Source organism: Pithys albifrons, chromosome 10 (genome assembly GCF_047495875.1).
Source record: "Pithys albifrons albifrons isolate INPA30051 chromosome 10, PitAlb_v1, whole genome shotgun sequence".
Taxonomy (NCBI): Eukaryota; Metazoa; Chordata; class Aves; order Passeriformes; family Thamnophilidae; genus Pithys; species Pithys albifrons.
Window position 1 is genome coordinate 22,137,821 of NC_092467.1, and position 18,459 is coordinate 22,156,279.

The window sequence follows — 18,459 nt, forward strand, 5'->3', positions numbered from 1 at the left end:
CAAGACTACAGTACATGGGAAAATCCCCACAAGCTGCTTTTACCAGTACACGTGAACTACAGAAAGCATCATACTCTACAGACAGAATGTAGTAGTTTAAACATCATTTACAATGACTTCTAAGGAACTGTGATAAATAAGCATTTTCTCATGATGTTTCAGTAACTTATAAATACCGTTCAACCAATTACAAAGTGTTAGCAAACAATTACAAAACGTTAGCAAGCCCTACTAGCAATGCATTCATTTTAAGAGATATAGCTTACTAAACTGGTTTACATTATGTTCAATAAATCATTTATAATGAACTGTGAAACCCTTAGGAAAAAGTAAATACAATAAATAAAGTTCATTTGGTAAATGCAGCTATTGACTAGCTATTTAATAAAGCACTCATAACAGACCATATGAAGCATTTGTTTATAGCACCACATGCTTACTAAACTATTCACCACTGAAATAGGCAACCTGTAATAAAAACCCACTACATTTAATTCTAAAGATTATTGACCTGCTGTAGTTGTTAAATACATCATTCATAACACATTTAATGAAACATTTATTCTGAGTTATGCAGCCCTCAAAACAAACACATTTTCGCAGCAGTTGAAATAGCACCAGTCTTCTGCAGTAACTACTTCACAGCTTATGATGAATGTATTAACAATTTATAGGCTACCCTGACTTCAGATAGAAACAGCAGAGAGGACATTCATGTTGGATATCTAATAGAATTGAACAGCAGGGGCAGAGAATCACCACATGAGCACCATGCCCTTGGGGATTTCCAGAGTAAAACCCCTGCTCTTCCTTGGTCCTGGAAGGATCCTCTAGAACACGGGGCTGGTTCCTGTAGGTCTTTGAATTTCGGCAACTACCTTAAGACTTGCTAATTTCACTTGCAGATTTTCAAAACCTACCTTCTCTTTCTACAATCTATTTATGCCTTAGCAGTGAGCAGCGTTTTGGACTCAGTGTGAGAAAGGGAGTTGGTGCAGTACCTTTAATGTCACACAGTTAAAGGGTCAAGATCCCAGCACTTTCAAGCAGCTGGAAAAGTTAACCAGAAAAAAAATACTTTCTCCATCAAGGAAGGCAGTATTAAACATCTTCTTTCTGTTTTGTTAAATTATAATTTGAATGCAATAATTTGATTCTTCATTATTCAAATGTCAGCTATGTCCCCAGATAAAAGATGCAGGTGCAACCACTGTTACATTTCCTGACTTATGACCACCACCCACCTTGGCCTTGGGACACAGCTTTGTAACTATAGCTGATTTCAATTAAGCTATGATTTTTATCTTGGAAATGCTGTGCAGAGCATTAGCTTGTTACTTTGCAGCTTCAATAAGAGCAGAAGTTCTGCAGAATCCAATTCTGCTCATTCTTACTCCAGTGAACCCTTGCTGGTTTAATGAAGTTGTGCCACTTTACCCAGAAATCTGGTTATCAGTAGCAGATAAAATATGTAAGAAGCAACTTTCTACATTTTTAAGGAGCTCTGTGCTGCATCTCATGTCACAGATATGTGTTCTGACTTACAGAAGCAGGCAAGTCTGTTGTCAACACCTCTGCAGAGTGACTCAGTACTGCTCAAAATACTAGTTGTATTTATTTCTCTGTCCCAGGACGATTCTCTCCCTATACTTTTCCTATTTCAAATAGGTTTTTTTTCATTCTGTTCTCTGAAGAACACAGTTTGATTCAAAAGCAACAAAATAACATAAAATGGCTTCAAACTCCTGAATGGCTAATAAAATACTTGGAATGGCTAAGGCAAACTCAATTCCCTATGTCTGGACAACCAGCAGCCTCATTACTGAAGCTAAAGAATCCTTCATGTATCTGCCCTGGAAAGTCATTGCTATAGTAAGACAACTCTGATGATCCAACAGATTTGAATAAATCATCAGAGTACAAACTTACAATACTGCTCTGTTATGATACTCGTTTAAAAAGCAGTGCTTCAGAAAGACATGAGATCCCTTCTTCTGGGCAGTAGAGGTCAAGCTTCACAGAAAGCAGCTAATTAATCCCGTGTGAGTGCAGTCATAGCTGACCTTGCACAAGTTTCTTAGAACGATGCAAAAGCCTGAACAAGAAAAACTCAAGAGACTAAAAGTTCAAACTCCTATAGCTGATCAGAAATTTGTTGTTAAATCATTTGCAGTGAAAAAATGCCTTGCTCCATTAGAAAATAAAATGTAAATAAAATATCTACAGTCTCCTACTTTCCTAGATTCTATATTTAAGTAGATGACTCAGAAAGCAGCAGGTTATTCAAGAAGACTCTTCTGAGATACTATCCTTGACAGCCAAGTTAGACTTGCACTTAATACAACTCAGCACATTGCACCAAACTTGTTTTGCTAAGACAAAAACCAAAGAGGAGACAAACTGGATTTAGGACAGGACATTATTTTGATTTATGTCCATTCTCTCATTATTTTGGGGTTTGTTTGGGTTTTTTAAGTAATTATTTCCAAAAATACCAGAAGGTGCTAAAGGACACAAAAGAATTGTTCAATCCAGGTGTCAGTAAAAGGCCGTAGTATTGCTTGTCCTATAGTTTATATCCTTTGCTAAAAGGAGATACTGAAAGATCCTGGAGAGAGGAAAAACAGTACAAAAATCTCTGGCTACAGCACCTGATGAGAGAACCTAACAGGGAGTTTTGCCTTAAGCCAGAGTTGAAAAATTCTGATCCACTTAGCACAGAACAGCAACTAAACCCACAAACTGACCAAAAGAAGTGTTTATTTACAGCTTATGTAAGGTGGAACACAGACCTTACAGCTGGAAAATCTGGAATATTTTGGTGCTCTTAAATATGAAGGTCTAAACTGCTAAAAATGAAACTTTATTCTAGTCAAGTGTAGGAATCCATTTATGGCCCCCAGCCCGTCAAACTCAGAAAATACTAAAAATATTGTGTCCATATCAGACAATGTCTATGAAGGAAAATTTAGGAACTGGGCAAAATATTGAAAAGCCAGAAGCTAAATCCAGAAAGACAGAGAATATGAGAGACACAGCCAGTAGTGACATTTGCCCTTATCATCCAGAATGTGGACATTTATGCAAACACACACATTCTAAGCCAGTCTTACAAACAGTAGTCTATTTAAAATAGTGAATATTTGAACTGAATGTGGGCCTGCAAAACATTACTCCCTGTAATAAAATTGATTCCGGATCTGTGGGATGCTTGGAATACACATTCTAGAACTTATGTGTTTGTTTTCTGTCTTTCAGCCAAAACAAAAAAAAGTAATTTACTTCCAGAGTCAGAGGATGCAAAGCATACAACTCCCACCATGTACACAGTTTAGCCTTGAATCCAAAGAGATGAAAAATATTGGGCAATGCATTAGCCAGAGGATGGACATTTGAACCTTTCCAGATGCCAAATAAGAACTAACAGGAGAGCCAAAACTACACTGAAGAATTGCGACCATAATGTTAGAATGAATTCACTTTTCAGACACCACTGGATTGGCCTTTGTTTCCTACAAACATTCTACAACTTTTTACCAGTAAGCATTTTAGCAGACAATTGATTTTAAGCTATGGTGAACAAGTGGAGAATAGGGTTGGGGGGAAGAAGTTGATAACACATTTGTATCATCATCCTCAAGAAAAATGTAAGATGAGAACACAACAAAGCATTTCTCTGACTTCTCTGAAAGCTGTAAGACCAAGTTTGGGCACATCTAGCTGTCATCGTCCATGGAAAACATTGTACATTCTACCATTCCAGTAAAAATAATGTGAAATTCAAATAGCAAAGTCTTACCATGCAAGCCCAGGTTAGCAGAACTCAAAAGTTTCCTGTGCCTGCACTACAGCCTTTAAGAAACAGGGAAAGGTGTGAGGATTTCAGGAGAAACACACAGCTGGAATAATCACTATCATACTCTGATCTATTACAGGCATAGGTATCAAACATTCCCTCACTTAACCTTAATACCAAAAAAAACCTATAGAATTTTCATACCAATAGTAAGTTATAAACCTTAATGCAGGTAGCCTCTCTTATATAATTGCATAAAGCTTACCTTCCTTGGTGAAAAAGTTAATAACTGCAAATATAAGTTTCGGACAGAGCCCTTGGGAAAAACAGGGCAGGGATGAGTCAATGAACTGCAGAAAGAAAAGCTGAAAAGAGATGGGACTGAGTTTGCTCTTGCTGTCTCATAAACCACCAAATTACTAGAAATTTATCAGTTTAGCTAGATTTTCCAGTCTTGTTGAACACATGCAGAAAGTTACACTCTACCACTTCAGAAAATTCTCACCTGAGTGCATTATGCATGAACAAATTAAATTTAGGCTCTAGGACAAAAAACTCTGCCACATTAAAATTTTCTGCCAAACACAAGCCTTCAAGGATTCTTAACTGTATTGCAAACCATAATTCCTTTCAAGAGTAGCTTACACTTAATTGTAGAGACCTTAAAAAAGGATCAAGAATGCCACACTAGCAATAATCAGTAATTTCTTCATGCCTTAAGCCAACGGTAAATGGTTCCTCTACTTTATGACTAAAGGGCCACTGTTTCCAGCTCTTCAATCTACCACTCTACTCGTAAATTAAATTCCAATGTTTTTACCTTCTGGTGGTAACATTATGCTAACTCAGCAAGATTAATGAAAGGACCAAAAATTCTTGGGCTGCCCACAGGTGAGAATGATTCTGTTAATACAGCTATTAGACATGTTTCAATAAACCTGCTGCATATGGTACACTACAATTAACTTTTTAAATAGCTGCAGCAGCATTGAAGACACCATCAAATTGTGATATAATTAAGACTGGGAGACCTCTAGAGATCACCTTGTCAAACCTCCTGTCTAAAGCAGTGCTAATTTCAAAGTCACATCAGATTGCTCAGGACCTTGTTGTGTTGAGTTTTGAGTACTTTCAAGGCTGTTTATGCCAGGCCCCTGTGCCAGTAATATTCAAGTCTTGCTGTATACTTTTTCTCCTTATATTCAGTGGGAATTTTCCTTGCTGCAGCTTATGACCCTTCTCGCTTCGGTCCTCTGAGAAAAGCCTGCCTCCATCTTCTCGAACCTTTCTGGAAGTAGCAGACTGCCAGAAGCTACTCCCTAGGTCTTTGCTTTTCCAGGTTAGGCAAAATCAGTTCCCTCAGACTCCTAAGAATTTTATTTTCTAACAACTAGGACATTAGTGGGTGGTTATCTGCCTCCCACTATGCTTTGCAAAGAAGAAACCTCAGACTTTGGGATTTTTCACTTCTAATTTTAGTTCCTATAGAAAGAAAGTACATGCACCCCAACTTCCCATAGACACACTTGCTGTTTGTTCTAGGGAATGACGACGGGGACAAACTTGCCAAGCACCAAACAAGTCCATTCCATCTGCTTTGCCACACCAGAATTATTCTTGGTCTGTAGCAGGAAAAGAACAGGGGCAAGTCCTGATCTCCACTGGGTGCCTACCTTTCCCAGGGAAGAGATGAGCTCTAAAAATCCATAGAGTAGTTAAAGACCTCTCTTTTGAAAAGAGGCCTTAATTAAGCCAGATGACAGGCTGTCATTACAAGAAATGCCTTCAGGCACCTCATTTATTAAGCCAGCCCAGGTGCCATCCATTGCTGGCTTTCAGAGACACAGCAGCCCCTCCTCTGGCAAAGGAGTGACCCCAAAGGCACAGGCACAGCCTGGGAGGCAACCCCTTCATAGCTCACAACCAGCCCTCTCTCACAGCGGGCTTCCATGGAACAATGTTTCTCTCAGCAGAACAAGAAACAAAAGAAGGGGCGGGGGGGGGGGAAGAGGGATGTCTTTTGATTCTTATTTTGTCAACCAGCACACAAAACAAACACTCTTGTAACACAGAAAGGAGAAAGCCAACTTTTCCTTCCTCTCACAAGGAAATAGTCCAGAAACCACTGGTGATGCAGCCTATTTCATGATGCATTTATTGTCATAAAATCCCACCTGTGCCATTAATTACCAACAGCCTAAGGTACCAATTAACCTCAAGAAAACATTTAAAGTGCAGTCCCTCAAAGCAAATCTTACTGCACTTGCCCACACTTGTTTAGTGCTTCAGTAGCAACAACAAAATTAAAACACAAAAAAGCCCAGACTACCATTCTGCTATTTCTTAGTAAGGGTGGACAACTTCCAGTCTGTATATGGCTAATCTCATTTTACCACTTCAGTGCTGGAAAAGCCTATCTCCCCATCCAAATGCAGTCAGGGACTGCCCCTGCTTTTGTCTCAGTTCCTACCATCACACTCAGCCCATCAGTCAAGTTCAGAGGATGATGTCTTTCACAGCTCTCACTCCTGTATTTTTCCCTCACTGTGGGTGTGGGGAGAAAAGGATGTACTCACACTGAGCTACTCTGGAGTCTGACAGAGCAGTTAGTCAGCTGAGATACTTGGCATATTTTTTTTAATTTAGAATTATTATGCGTGTGGAAAGAAATTACCAATTCTGAAGCTATGAAGAGCAAGAAAACAAAATTTCAGATCGATGTTTAATGTTCTCCTGTTTACATGAGTTCTGCAAAAAAAATAAAACGTGTGCTGCAAAAACTATCTTACCTGGGTTTTTTTAATGCAACTTTCATATTCAGACCCTCATGCAATAGCAACCCACATGCTTTTCTTTTTATTGCACAAATAAGCCTGATTTAAGCTTCTAATGTAAAACCAACTGAATCTTTCCAATCCATAAGATTATTACAGTACAAAGATACCTGAGAAGTTAGAAGTTTTCTTGTAACATTTCTAAATACAGTGTAATTTTATTTCGAATCATTAATATCATTTTTCCTATAATTTCCAGCTGAGGGCTTGTCACAGCTGATGATTAAGTTACTTTCAGAGAATACCTTCAGGGATAGCCCAGGCTAATTCCCAGTTCTACTGCAGTTGTTTGATAAGACACACACAGCATTTCTGAGATTTCATTTCTAACTGGCAGAGTGTAATAAATTATCAAACCTTAACCCAACTGTCTATTTTTAGACCTGATCCCCAGACTCAGCTTTCAGAAGACACTTTGATATATAACTTTATTTAAATAATGGTAATACTTATCTATATGCAGGCTAGTAATTCAAAGTATTCATTGCCTTAATCTGCTTTGAATTAGTCCTTTGCATCTGCTATTATACTTCAAAGAAATTACTTCAATTAAGTTTAATTACTTATTTCCACAGCTTTGGATACAGCCTTTATTATATTTCATTACCTTTCCTCATGGCCTGCATGACAAATAAATGCCTAATAAAAGTACAAAACCAAGGAAACTATTAAGCAAGTACATTACATATACATAACAATACTGTACATGTATCACACTAATTAAGTTATTATCATAGACTGCAATCATACAAATGGAATATTAGGAAGGAACTTTTCACAGAAGATCAGCAAAACCTGACTCATTCTTTGAAGTTTTTAATACCTTTCTTACTGAATTTATGAGAAGTTTTAAATTCCCGAAAGGAAACAAGCTGATTAAAGCACTAAAATAATTTATACTTTTTACTCAAGAGTATGTTAAAGAACATCATCTAGACAGTGAGGTGGTTAAAAATTACATTCCTCTGTACTCTACTTGTCTAGTAGCTACAGAACTATGCAAAATAGCTGTAGTCTTCCCAGTCGTCTGAATACCATACCCATGATTCAATATGGATGCTGTAATTTCAGGTTTTTTCCAACTACAGATGACAGAAAAGATGAAACAAAGCAATAGTAGTGCTATGAAAGTAAAACAATTCTTCCCCTTTCATTTAGATGAGAGATCACAAGCTTTAACTTGAAAAACAAAGCATAACATGTTTATATAAAACAATTAATGACTATTTTGGATCAATACAATTCTAGGAAATATTAGATCAATGTTACCATAACATTTTTGTGCAAGCAATGAGATAACCTGTAGAAGTTCCTTACAATGCAAACCATTCTATGATTCTATAAAAACAGCAAATTTTTTGTTATTAGTTGTAAAATACTGATAAACAATAGAACTAATAATTAATAAAGTGCAGCTGTTTTATAACTCTTTACTGATTGAAGAAACATATGACTAGTCAGCACACATCTCAGGCTGCTAGAGACATAGACCTTAAGGCGGAACAATTTCCAAACTCATTTTCAATTTTGTGTAAGAAAATAAACATGTTTTCTCCCAGTAAATTAATTTTTAAATCAACTGAATATTTAGAGTTTTGTTATATTTTAGTTCCACTCAGACACTCCCCAAGTAGACTTCCTGAAGTTTTATCTAAACTACTGATGAGTTTTCCATTTTCCTTCTTTCAAGAATGTTTATTTCCAAAAAATGGATTACCTTTTATCATAGAGTGCTTTAGAGCACTTTCATGCAGTGCTTCACAAGATCTTTACAAACACAACAGTGGCTTACAGTGCCATTGGCAGAATCATGACAAGCCATGGTACCTTGCCTTGAGGCCCAGAAGGAAATTCAAGTCTCTTGCTCTCAAAAACAGGGCAAGCTTCTATGACATTTCCAGGTCCTCGGTTCTCCCTTTGCACCTAAAATGACCTGGCACTAAGATACTTTAATTGGTTTAATGAAATGTGAGTGGGCAAGTGGCAGCAAACACGAAATAAAAACACAGTATAAACTGCATTTCATACTAAGAGTTGTAAACTGCATAGACAGACCTTCAGGTCCCCGTAACAGGTACAGAGAATTTAGTGCTGGATGAGAGAACATGAACACTAAAGAAAGGATGCCATTCAAGAAGTGTTCCCAAAAGGTGCCAGTTGTTTTCTCTTATTTAGAATTTTCAGTGTTTCTTCCCAGTTCCCTTCTCAAGAAAAACATTTAGTAGGGTAAAACTAGTTTTTCTGTAAAAACATTTTTATGTCCTGTGTAAGAAAATGAGGAAAAGACAAAAAAGTGATAGAGACACATGCAGAGACAGCTGTCTGAAATTCATTCAGTAATCATATTGAAAAAAGTTACACAAGCCTTTCTTTTGGCAAAACTTTCATAACCCAATTACCAAAGATGTGTGTTCAACTAGTTTTTTCCCCACTTTACACATTCCACAGCTCCCAAGGATCCCACAGAATGAGTCAGTCTCATGTTCCATTCCATTTTTTTAAAATGTTTTTTTTCCTCTCCATATAAGAAGCATTAATAGAAAGCTCTCTTCTGTTAACAGCTAATTTTCATCTGACTATCTTGTCACAGTTGTGAATGCAAGCACAGGAAAATTACAATAGATCACCCTACATGCAGTAACTTGTAAATAACTTAAGCACTTGGCTCAGAGAACTGAGCTAGAAAAGTTTAGTAAAACTAACTGGAATTTCAATAATCATATAAGCCCCAGCTTGGACACATGTAACCTAGAATTAAACTATTCATTCCCCTGCCAAATCAGAACAAACGAAATTGTATAGGAATTTTATTCTAGTGTAACTGCACTGCACAGCAGAGCACAACACATTAAAACATGAGAGCCTTCTAGACTTTTTGAATTAATCCAAAAGATAAAGTGATTTCTACTTATGATGAAGGGCTGGATCATGAGAATTTTGAGAAGTACATACATAAACCAAAAGCAGATGATTTCATAATCTAATGTAAAATAATGTAATAGTAATTATTCAAAGTACACCAAGCAGTACTTTACTGGCCTCAGTGGTAGCAGTGGTAATATCAATATGTATACTGAAGAGTTAATAAATACACATTGTTATTTCTTAAATGTAATGTCATTTCATCATTGCAAGAAAACAATTAAGTTCAAATATGGCTATAATAATAAATTTGGAGGACCCCAAAAGCTGATGACTAACAAAGGTTGTGAAACTTATGAGAAAAAAAGAAATTAATTGGCATTTGTTTTCTGGGGTTTTGTATTTAGAATTAAATCACCAAGTCCCACGTTGCTACATACTCAAGTGGACATTCTATTTGCCAACCCCTGGCAAACTTTTCCTAGTAGTGAGATTATATATAATTTTAAGGAAAATAATTTTACACAGCACCAACATGCAAGGAACACACTGTTGGAAGAGATAGGAACTATAAATAATTCACTCTGCATATCCTCTGTACAAATTGCTGTTCCTGTGAAATAAACATGTTTTCCTGATTACTTCCAACTGATACACACCTGCCATCTTCCCTGCCTAGGCTGGCATTCCACTGCCTATTGTTAATGCAAATTGCTGAATAATGTCTCTTCCATAAGAAGCTACTGCTTCATTTGATTAGAAATTAGACATTAGAAAATGCGGAGCTCCCATTTAATTTTAAAACGTCACATGCTATGCAGGTAGACAAGAACTGCTTAACAGGACTGCTTTTAGGTAACACAAGCCATTGCTCCTGAACAGCATCACTTACAAGATCTCAAGTCCTAAGCACTTCCATTTCAGTTCCTGCCTCACTTTTGTTCTTCTCGATAGTAAAGATGAAAAGAAATATCCAGCATGGTATTTTATCCACTTTCAAATACATAAACCAAGAATTGTCATGTTCCAGGTGCTTCCGCTAACATGATCAGAAGCAAAATAACTATCATTATTTTAAATACAGATCCCATTTATATACATTTTGTACTGATAACATAATTTCAGTTGCCTGACTGATTTAAACGAAAAATTGTTTACCTGTACAGCTCTTGGAAAGCATAGGAATGTACAATATATCTTACTCAATATAGCTTGTATCCAAAGCATTTATTTAACCACATAAAGGCCATATTTCCAAGAACACAGGGTTTTCCTGAAGGGGCAGAGGGGAGTACAGAGAATAGCTCAATATCTACCATTTTCTGAGATGCCATACAGCAATTCACACCTCATCCAGCCATGTTTTATTCTGTCCTCTGACTCAGGAACACAACATGCATTAGAGTCACTTATTGTCTTTTTACAGTCCATGTTCCTATTTTGTAGAAACCAATGAAGCCACCGGAAAAACAGTGGTCTTTCTTAACTCAGCAATCCTAGGGTTATTATTTACAAGAAACACCACACACAATGCAGCAGATGCAGTTTTTCCTCCAACAGCAAATTCATCCCATGTGAGTCTTTGAGGCTGACACGAGCAAGGCAACTGCGCTCTCAGCTTTAAGAGATGACAGGGTCTAAGGCAGAGTTCTGCCTTGTTTATCACAAATACATCCAATAAATAGAGCAGCCTTTACCCACCTTGTTCATAGACCCCCACAAAGATCAAGTCTTCCTAGCTCCCGGACACAGCTCTCAGAATGGTCTCCAATACTACCAAGAAAAAAATACATCACTACCCCTTCTTTGTTATGTACGTGCACACTTCCAGCCTTCTGTGCTATGGATGGAGAGCAGCTGATAAGCAGAAGAAAGTATTGTGAACATGTCATGGATGACAATCACAAAATAAATTATCCATTTAATATCTGAAAATAAAACTAAAAATCTAAAATAAATAAATTTACAATCAATAGTTTGATTTTTTTTCACACAAATTAGCTCTTTCTTTTATGGTAGAAGCTGCTCTGGGGAGGAAATTGATCCAAAAATTATATTCATCCTGTAGCCACCGGGAAGATAAAGAAATTCAATTTCCATTTCATGTGTGAGCATTTGACCTTTTTTTCCTAAAAAATAAACAGAAAAGTTTTGGTTTTTCCCCTTTAAGCAACAGCAAAAAAAAACCCCTCCTAGAAAAAGTCAATCTGCTGCTTAGAATCTGCTTCCCTGAAAAACATGAAAGAACAAACCCTGGGCAGATCATCATGTCCAGTACTACACTTCTGGAAGGCACATAGATACTACTGGAATGAAACGTGGCAAAGGAACAGAAAAAATGCAGAAACTGCCTTTTTAAACTAGCTGCACAGATGTTGTGATAGTTGTGATTAAAACCTACAATGTGGCATCTTTTAAGCTGCATTTCAGACACCCTGAAATTAATCATGAACTTTTGGCTACTGTCAGAAACAAGGTACGCTTCTCTTTTGGCTGCCATCTCACTAGAAATAAGCAAGAGCACATCTGGCCTATACCTCAGGGAGTTTGATAGGTTATGTCAAACTATAGGAATTTGCTGCTTCCTATGATTGTTTCTGTCATACTGAGACATGCCAAGTTATCTGGCATTCATGACTTCAAAATGAAAACTGAAAAAAATGAACAAGATACAAACCACTGAAGTTCACACACAAGTCTACAAAGAAATTATTGAGGTAACTCCTTTTAATATGTGATTCCATACCTGTGCTAATCATAGAATCACAGAATGGTTTGGGTTGGAAGTGCCTTAAAGATCACCAATTTCCAACTCGCCTGCCACTGGCAGAGACACCTTTTGCTAAACCAGGCTGCTCAAACAACGCACAGGGACAGTGTATCTCTGGGGAGCAGGAAAGCCTAAAACATCTGGATGACACATGTTCCATTGCTTAAAGTTGAACTGCAACACAAAAACCTTTCCCCCATTACTGCTTTATCATATAACTGCTTAAATGTATGAGACACTTCATAATTTCATGCTGGTTTTGTGGTTTTAGTTCTCACTCCTCTAACTCAGACACAAACCCCAAGGTTTAAACTAACTGAAGCTTACACTGGAGATTTCCTTGGTTCAGTTAAATGGGCATCACAAAGCAACAAACAACAGCTTTGAACAACAAAACGAGTTCTCTTGTAGGACTAGACTGTCTCTTTCTGGGAGGGGCCTAATATGTTATCCTTAAAGTGTAATTAGTTTAAGCGAGAGTGAAAAGCGATTCTACACTTCTTAGAATTTAATTTTCCTTTAAAATTTTTACGAATTTTCATAACAAAAAACACACAATGAAATTTCATGTACCATACTCCATAAAATCTTACATAGTAATTAAGCACCACTGGATCGTGATATAGCAAATCCCAGCCCTGCACATTGCAGGGTTCATTAGAATCATAGAATCGATTGGGTTGGAAAAGACCTCCGAGATCATCGAGTCCAACCCTTGGTCCAACTCTAGTCCAATGTAGCTTCATTCACTTTGGAGCAATTTAGAGGGAAACAATGTAGAGCAAAACAAACAAACAAAAAAGGTATTTTATTTAGAAACAGAATAATTGTAAGATACTTATTTAAAATAGAAATTTCCAACGTAGAAGGAGCATTTCAAAAAATTAAAAATGGGAGTTCTGCCAGATTTGTTTAGTGGGGGAAGAGAACAGGAAAAAAAATCACACACAGCAAATGAGGATGGAGGGACCCATATGAAACCTGGTTACTACCAGAAATTCTGATTCTTCCCTCTAACTCCTCATTGCAACCCCCTGTTACTTTCCAGCTCATTTGTGCACACCTCAAAAGGGGCACCTTTCCATATTACACCTTCCCTCCCTAGAGATATAACCACATACTGCTAGGAATGATTCCTGCAACCCACAAAACTGTTGATCATCAGGTTAAGACAGGCTTAGAAGAGCTCACATTACAGCAAACATGCAACAAATTCAGCCAGTGCTGGGAAATGAACCATCAGAGAAGCATCCTCCCATAAGGAAGCAAGGTCACCTTTGCTCCTTCCCTTGGATCATTCCATCTCTTGTCATGTCAGAGGACAAAGCACAGCATGAAAATCAAGTAAAATTCTCAGCCCAGGAAAATGGATGGATGCCATGCATAAACACTGCTGCAGTCAACTTAACAGTCAAGGTAGAATGTGAATTATCTTGGACCTGATTCAAGGAGGTCATCTCCATGGAAGGACCTGCATCCTGCAAATGCGTAGTGAATGGAATTATGGTGAGACTCATAGCCTTCCCTGCACACAGAGCAGACTGAAACAGAGAATGTGCTTTTGATGATGTAGAAACTTGGAAGGGCACACCTACAATCTTTGTCACATACACAGAGATTAAAAAAGAAATCAAATTAGTAACTCTGTATCTAGGATTACAAGTGTCCAAACACCAGGATCAGATTATTTCAAATCTTTTGCCTCTACCCTTTGAACAGGCACTGTCCAGGGTGGAAAATTGAATGTAATGAGATCAATTTTGCTATTTTAGTCTCAAAAGTGCAGATGGAGGACATGCCTGTAGATAGTAATGTTTTCTGTATTATTGCAGTGTCTGAAGACCCCAATCAGACACAGGCCACTGAAGACTCAGAGAATACTCAAAGAAAATTCTGGCCAAAACCAGTTCACCATATGAACTAAGGGAAAAATGCAACCTGTGAAATTAATTAAATTAGTAGAGATTACCATGAAAAGGAAATATACAAGAGGATCACAGATGAACATGCAAGTATGGTCAACTTTGACAGCATCCTACAGAAAACAGTTTACAAGCATGTTCTTGAAGGGTTTTGTTTGTTTGTAAACCATAAGTTATGTTTTGCAAAACAGTTCTTTCATTCTTTGAATTAGACTTTAAAAACACTAAAGAAGCTACAGACATCTGCTTACTTTGAGAGAACTCTCCATCACCTGTAGTAATAAGAACACTGCACCACATTATACAAATACTGTTTAGACCATAGAGTTTCACTGATGGTTTCAACTCACTTGTGAGTTCTGCTAATACAAGGTCACATCCAGCCTCTAGGCACATGAAATCTGTTGTTCACTGCATAGTAAATACAGAGCACACAAACCAGAAGGAAACATCTCTTTAGATTTCATGCTTAGTCCTCACTGTACAGGCCCATCACACACAGGGTTTTTTTTTATTAAATTCTATCACACTAAACCTACACAGTTAGAAATTGTATTATGATGACAAAATAATCAACCTCCATCACCTTCTTCAAAACTTCCATTTTAAAAAAAAGAGTTTGTTAATAGGGTAAGACATAATCCCCTGCAAAGTGCAGTGCGTGCAAACTAAGTTGCCTGTTCTATTTGCTTTAAAATATCATGGTCTGGTCCTCAGTGAGGGATAACATCTTACAGACTCTCAGTATTATTCACATCATGTTGTAAAATGACAGGTGCTTTGAAGTATCATTTTTCAATTATGCAAAAAGTGGAGTTTGAAGTAATTTACTGAGTAACATCTGTCACCATTTTCAAGAGTCAGTGGCTGACAGAGCAGAACTTAGGGACTTCAATATCACTAGGGATAATAGTGACTACATAACTAGTAATCAGTGCTAATCCAGTAATTGGCAAGGTGACATGTAGCTACCATAGTAACAAGCATAAGATCAACTGTTTGCTTCCAAGAAATGCCTACACTTCACTCAGCTATTCTGACATGCTTTTTAAAGTCATGATGGAGAAAATAAAAACACATCATGCATTTTGGAACTTGCCTCTTTCTCTGCTTTTCTTTAACAGAAGAGAGAATTCCTCAGAAGAATATCACCAGTTTTACTGAGAATGTCCCACTACTGATTAGGAAGCAAAGTTTCTGGAGCCATGATCAGTGACAGCCCCATCAATCTTATCCAGGGACAGTGCATGGCAAACAACAGAGAGAGAGCAGGCACGCTAGGAAGAAACTTCCTTCCCAAGCATTTCTGCACAAGTTGCACACAGATTATTTCATGCAGTAGTCAAATTAAAAGGAAATCTTGATATCTAAAGGTCATACACGTCTTCTAATACGCTGTTAACCACTCTAAGTAACTCCAGTTAATTATTGAGAGCTACCTCTGTTCTTTGCACTTTGCAGACACCTCTATCCAATCTCATTTATATTAAACTCTCACTCATACAGAACTTCAACATTCAACAAGTCTCAATATCTTTGGCAGGGGGTTAAAAATCTAGGAACAGAAGAGGGCAAGCCATGAGGCAGAGCCACAGAGACACTCAGGGCTGAAGTGGCAAGGATGCACAGTTGTTCTGGCTTCCCATCCAATGTGCCACCACCTAGTTCAAACCTATACCTATAGATGTTTACTTTTGATTTTTTTTTTCCTTTTTCCACGCAAACTACTGACTAAATAAACAAGAGTCAGGACAAACCTAAGGGAAAGGAGGAGGGTATAGTTAACAGGAAGGAAGGAAGTCTGGTGTCACATCAAAATACATATACTATTCTGAATTTCCCTTTTAGGGAAAAAGCTAAGGAGTACCTGTAGAGATTACATTAAAAACTTAAACACTGTTAAGTATCTTGACTTAGACATTTAAATTACTCCTATGGGATCTCTGTCTGAGAAAATCCAGCCTGCCTTATGGCAAAGCTAATCTCATATCTGTTTCACTTTTTTTCCTTGCACCTGCCTGTATTAACAAGATTAGGAATTAAGCTGGAGAGGCCTGTCCATCAAAGAATACCAAGTAATCTATTGATTTAATCATCAGAATAACCCAAATGGTATTTCAGGCCTAAGCAAAGGGAAGATGTTTATTGTATTATAAATCAAACTCTAAGTCATGTTTGTGGAAGGTTGTGTCAGCAGACTGTGCAGAGGAAACAACTGTGACAGGGGAAAAAGAGACACTGGAGTTTTCTTTTAAAAGAACATCCTTATTTAACTGTTACAGCCGGAGGGAAGATTTTGCATGTGATCTTTCCACACAGTAAAAAAAAAAAAAAAAAAAAGTAAGAAGTTCTGTCTTCCAGATCACTTGCAGGGCCACGCTAAATCATTCATGGCGTGTTTAAAAAGGAGCGCACACACAATCTTTGTGAAACCCAGATCCATTCACAGAGCTCGTATCTCCTCATCTGAAGTCGCAACTCTCAGTTGCATTACTGCTGTCTAATTAAAGAAGTTTGTTACTACCTATCTCCAAGCAGAATCTGATGGTTCAGGGAAGTTTCTGCACTTGCAGCAGACTTTGCTGTATTTATTAATATAAGCTGAAACAACCTACATGCTTATGACAGTAAACTCAAAAAACATCCATGTACCACTGACCTGCTCATAGGGAATGAATGAAAAGAAGAAAGTGCAGCAAAATAGGAAGTTGTTAAGGACTGGATTCCTGGAGACACAGGAATGCTTAGCATCTGGAAACTGTTTTGAAACTTTGCAATTTCTCCACTTTGTTGATATGCTGAAGGCAACTACAAGGAGAGACCATCTCAAAGTTGGGGATTATCAACTGTTAGAAGATCAGATTGAAAATTACAAACAATTCACAGATCAGTGTTATTTACTAAAAGAAACAAAGTGCAAATATACTGAAAACACACACAGAAAGCAGCAGCAAGTCAGGTAGGAAATGGATGTGCAACAAACCACACTCAGGGCAGGCACAGGAGGGGAGTCCCTGCAAGTGACAGCAGCGCAAGGAACAAGCGCTGCCTGTACCCCACTGACTGCACTTCCGCCTCCTCCCCTCCATTCACCGCTCGGGGTAGGGATGCTCCTCCACCTACACGACACGCGGGTTGCAAATACGTGTCTCTCGGTGAGGAAAGCAGGCTGGACAAAGCACAGGATCACACGGTAAGTTTACGCTTATATTTGCTGGCATGTAGAGGGCAAACCCTCTATCAAATAGGCTGCTTACATAGAAAATGCAGTTAAATATTAAGTAAAATCGTGTGGAGCATGTGGATCTGGAGCAGATTCAGCAGGGGAATGTGTGCTTAAGGAGCAACTGGGACAGCTGTGTGCATCTGCGACCTTTGCTTTGAAAGCAGTAAATGCTGCAAGGTTAGGAAAAGAAAGTAACTTCCCCGTTTTCCCTTTGTACTGGAAGTCTGTTGCACAAATGCTGTTGTTCCTGAAGAAATTCAGCGCAGACAAAGTCAGCTGAGATAAAACAGAGCCCTTCTCTCCCCTCCTATTATTTAGTACACACTTCCCTTCCCACTAGCTCAGTTCTGACAATGCAGGGAAAGAGAAAAAGAATGGCAGAGGGAAGCAGAGCACAGCTGTAAGTTGCAGAATTTCTCCATATTCATTTGCCAAACAAAGCCAGTATTCAAAAAGACAACGAAGATGCAATAGGACCACACCGAATCCATGCCTCTGAGCAGCGAGGGGCTCTCTAACAATGCATTCAAGCAACAGATAGAGATTTACCTTCAAAATGCAGGCCATGTTCTTTCTCTATCCTTTCTACCACAGAGCAGCAGGATTCTACTTTGTGAGCAGCAGTTCCAGTGTCAGGCAAAAGGCTGGCAGAGCTGCAGACTGCTCGAGCCTACATCCCTGTAGGTCCAAATGAAGGTACCACGCATCCAGGATCCGTTAGTCATATTAGTCTTTTTATGCCCGGTTTGTTCCACCCATCAGCTCCTACCACTGGCTGGGAGCCAGCCCAGCACCTCCCTCCGTCACATGACTCCGTTTGATTCATGGCTCCAGCGTGGATGTCCGTAAGCTCCAGGACGCTCCGCGCAGTGCTGTACGTACAAATGGCAATCCACACCTTGCAGATGTTTTACAATGGCTGCAAGTCAAGCTGCACGTTTATAATTAATCCCTCTGCAGTTCTCTAAATGTTCTCGGGAGGCAGTTGCTGCCACCTGGGCAGAAAAGTCCAAACTCTCTCTGTTATTATGGCTCTAAAAATCCTTACG

At 38.3% G+C, this 18,459-nt stretch overlaps 1 protein-coding gene across 1 annotated transcript in view; it reads right to left on the bottom strand.

Annotated features, from left to right (window-relative positions):
- The window catches only part of ST6GALNAC3 (ST6 N-acetylgalactosaminide alpha-2,6-sialyltransferase 3), a 213,510-nt gene extending 195,343 nt beyond the window's left edge, over positions 1 to 18,167 (bottom strand). The window contains exon 1 of the mRNA XM_071565572.1: positions 17,960 to 18,167. Within this exon, the coding sequence (XP_071421673.1) occupies positions 17,960 to 17,977 (18 nt within the window). The 5' untranslated portion in view covers positions 17,978 to 18,167. The remainder of the gene's footprint in view (positions 1 to 17,959) is intronic.
- Positions 18,168 to 18,459: the final 292 nt, after the last annotated feature.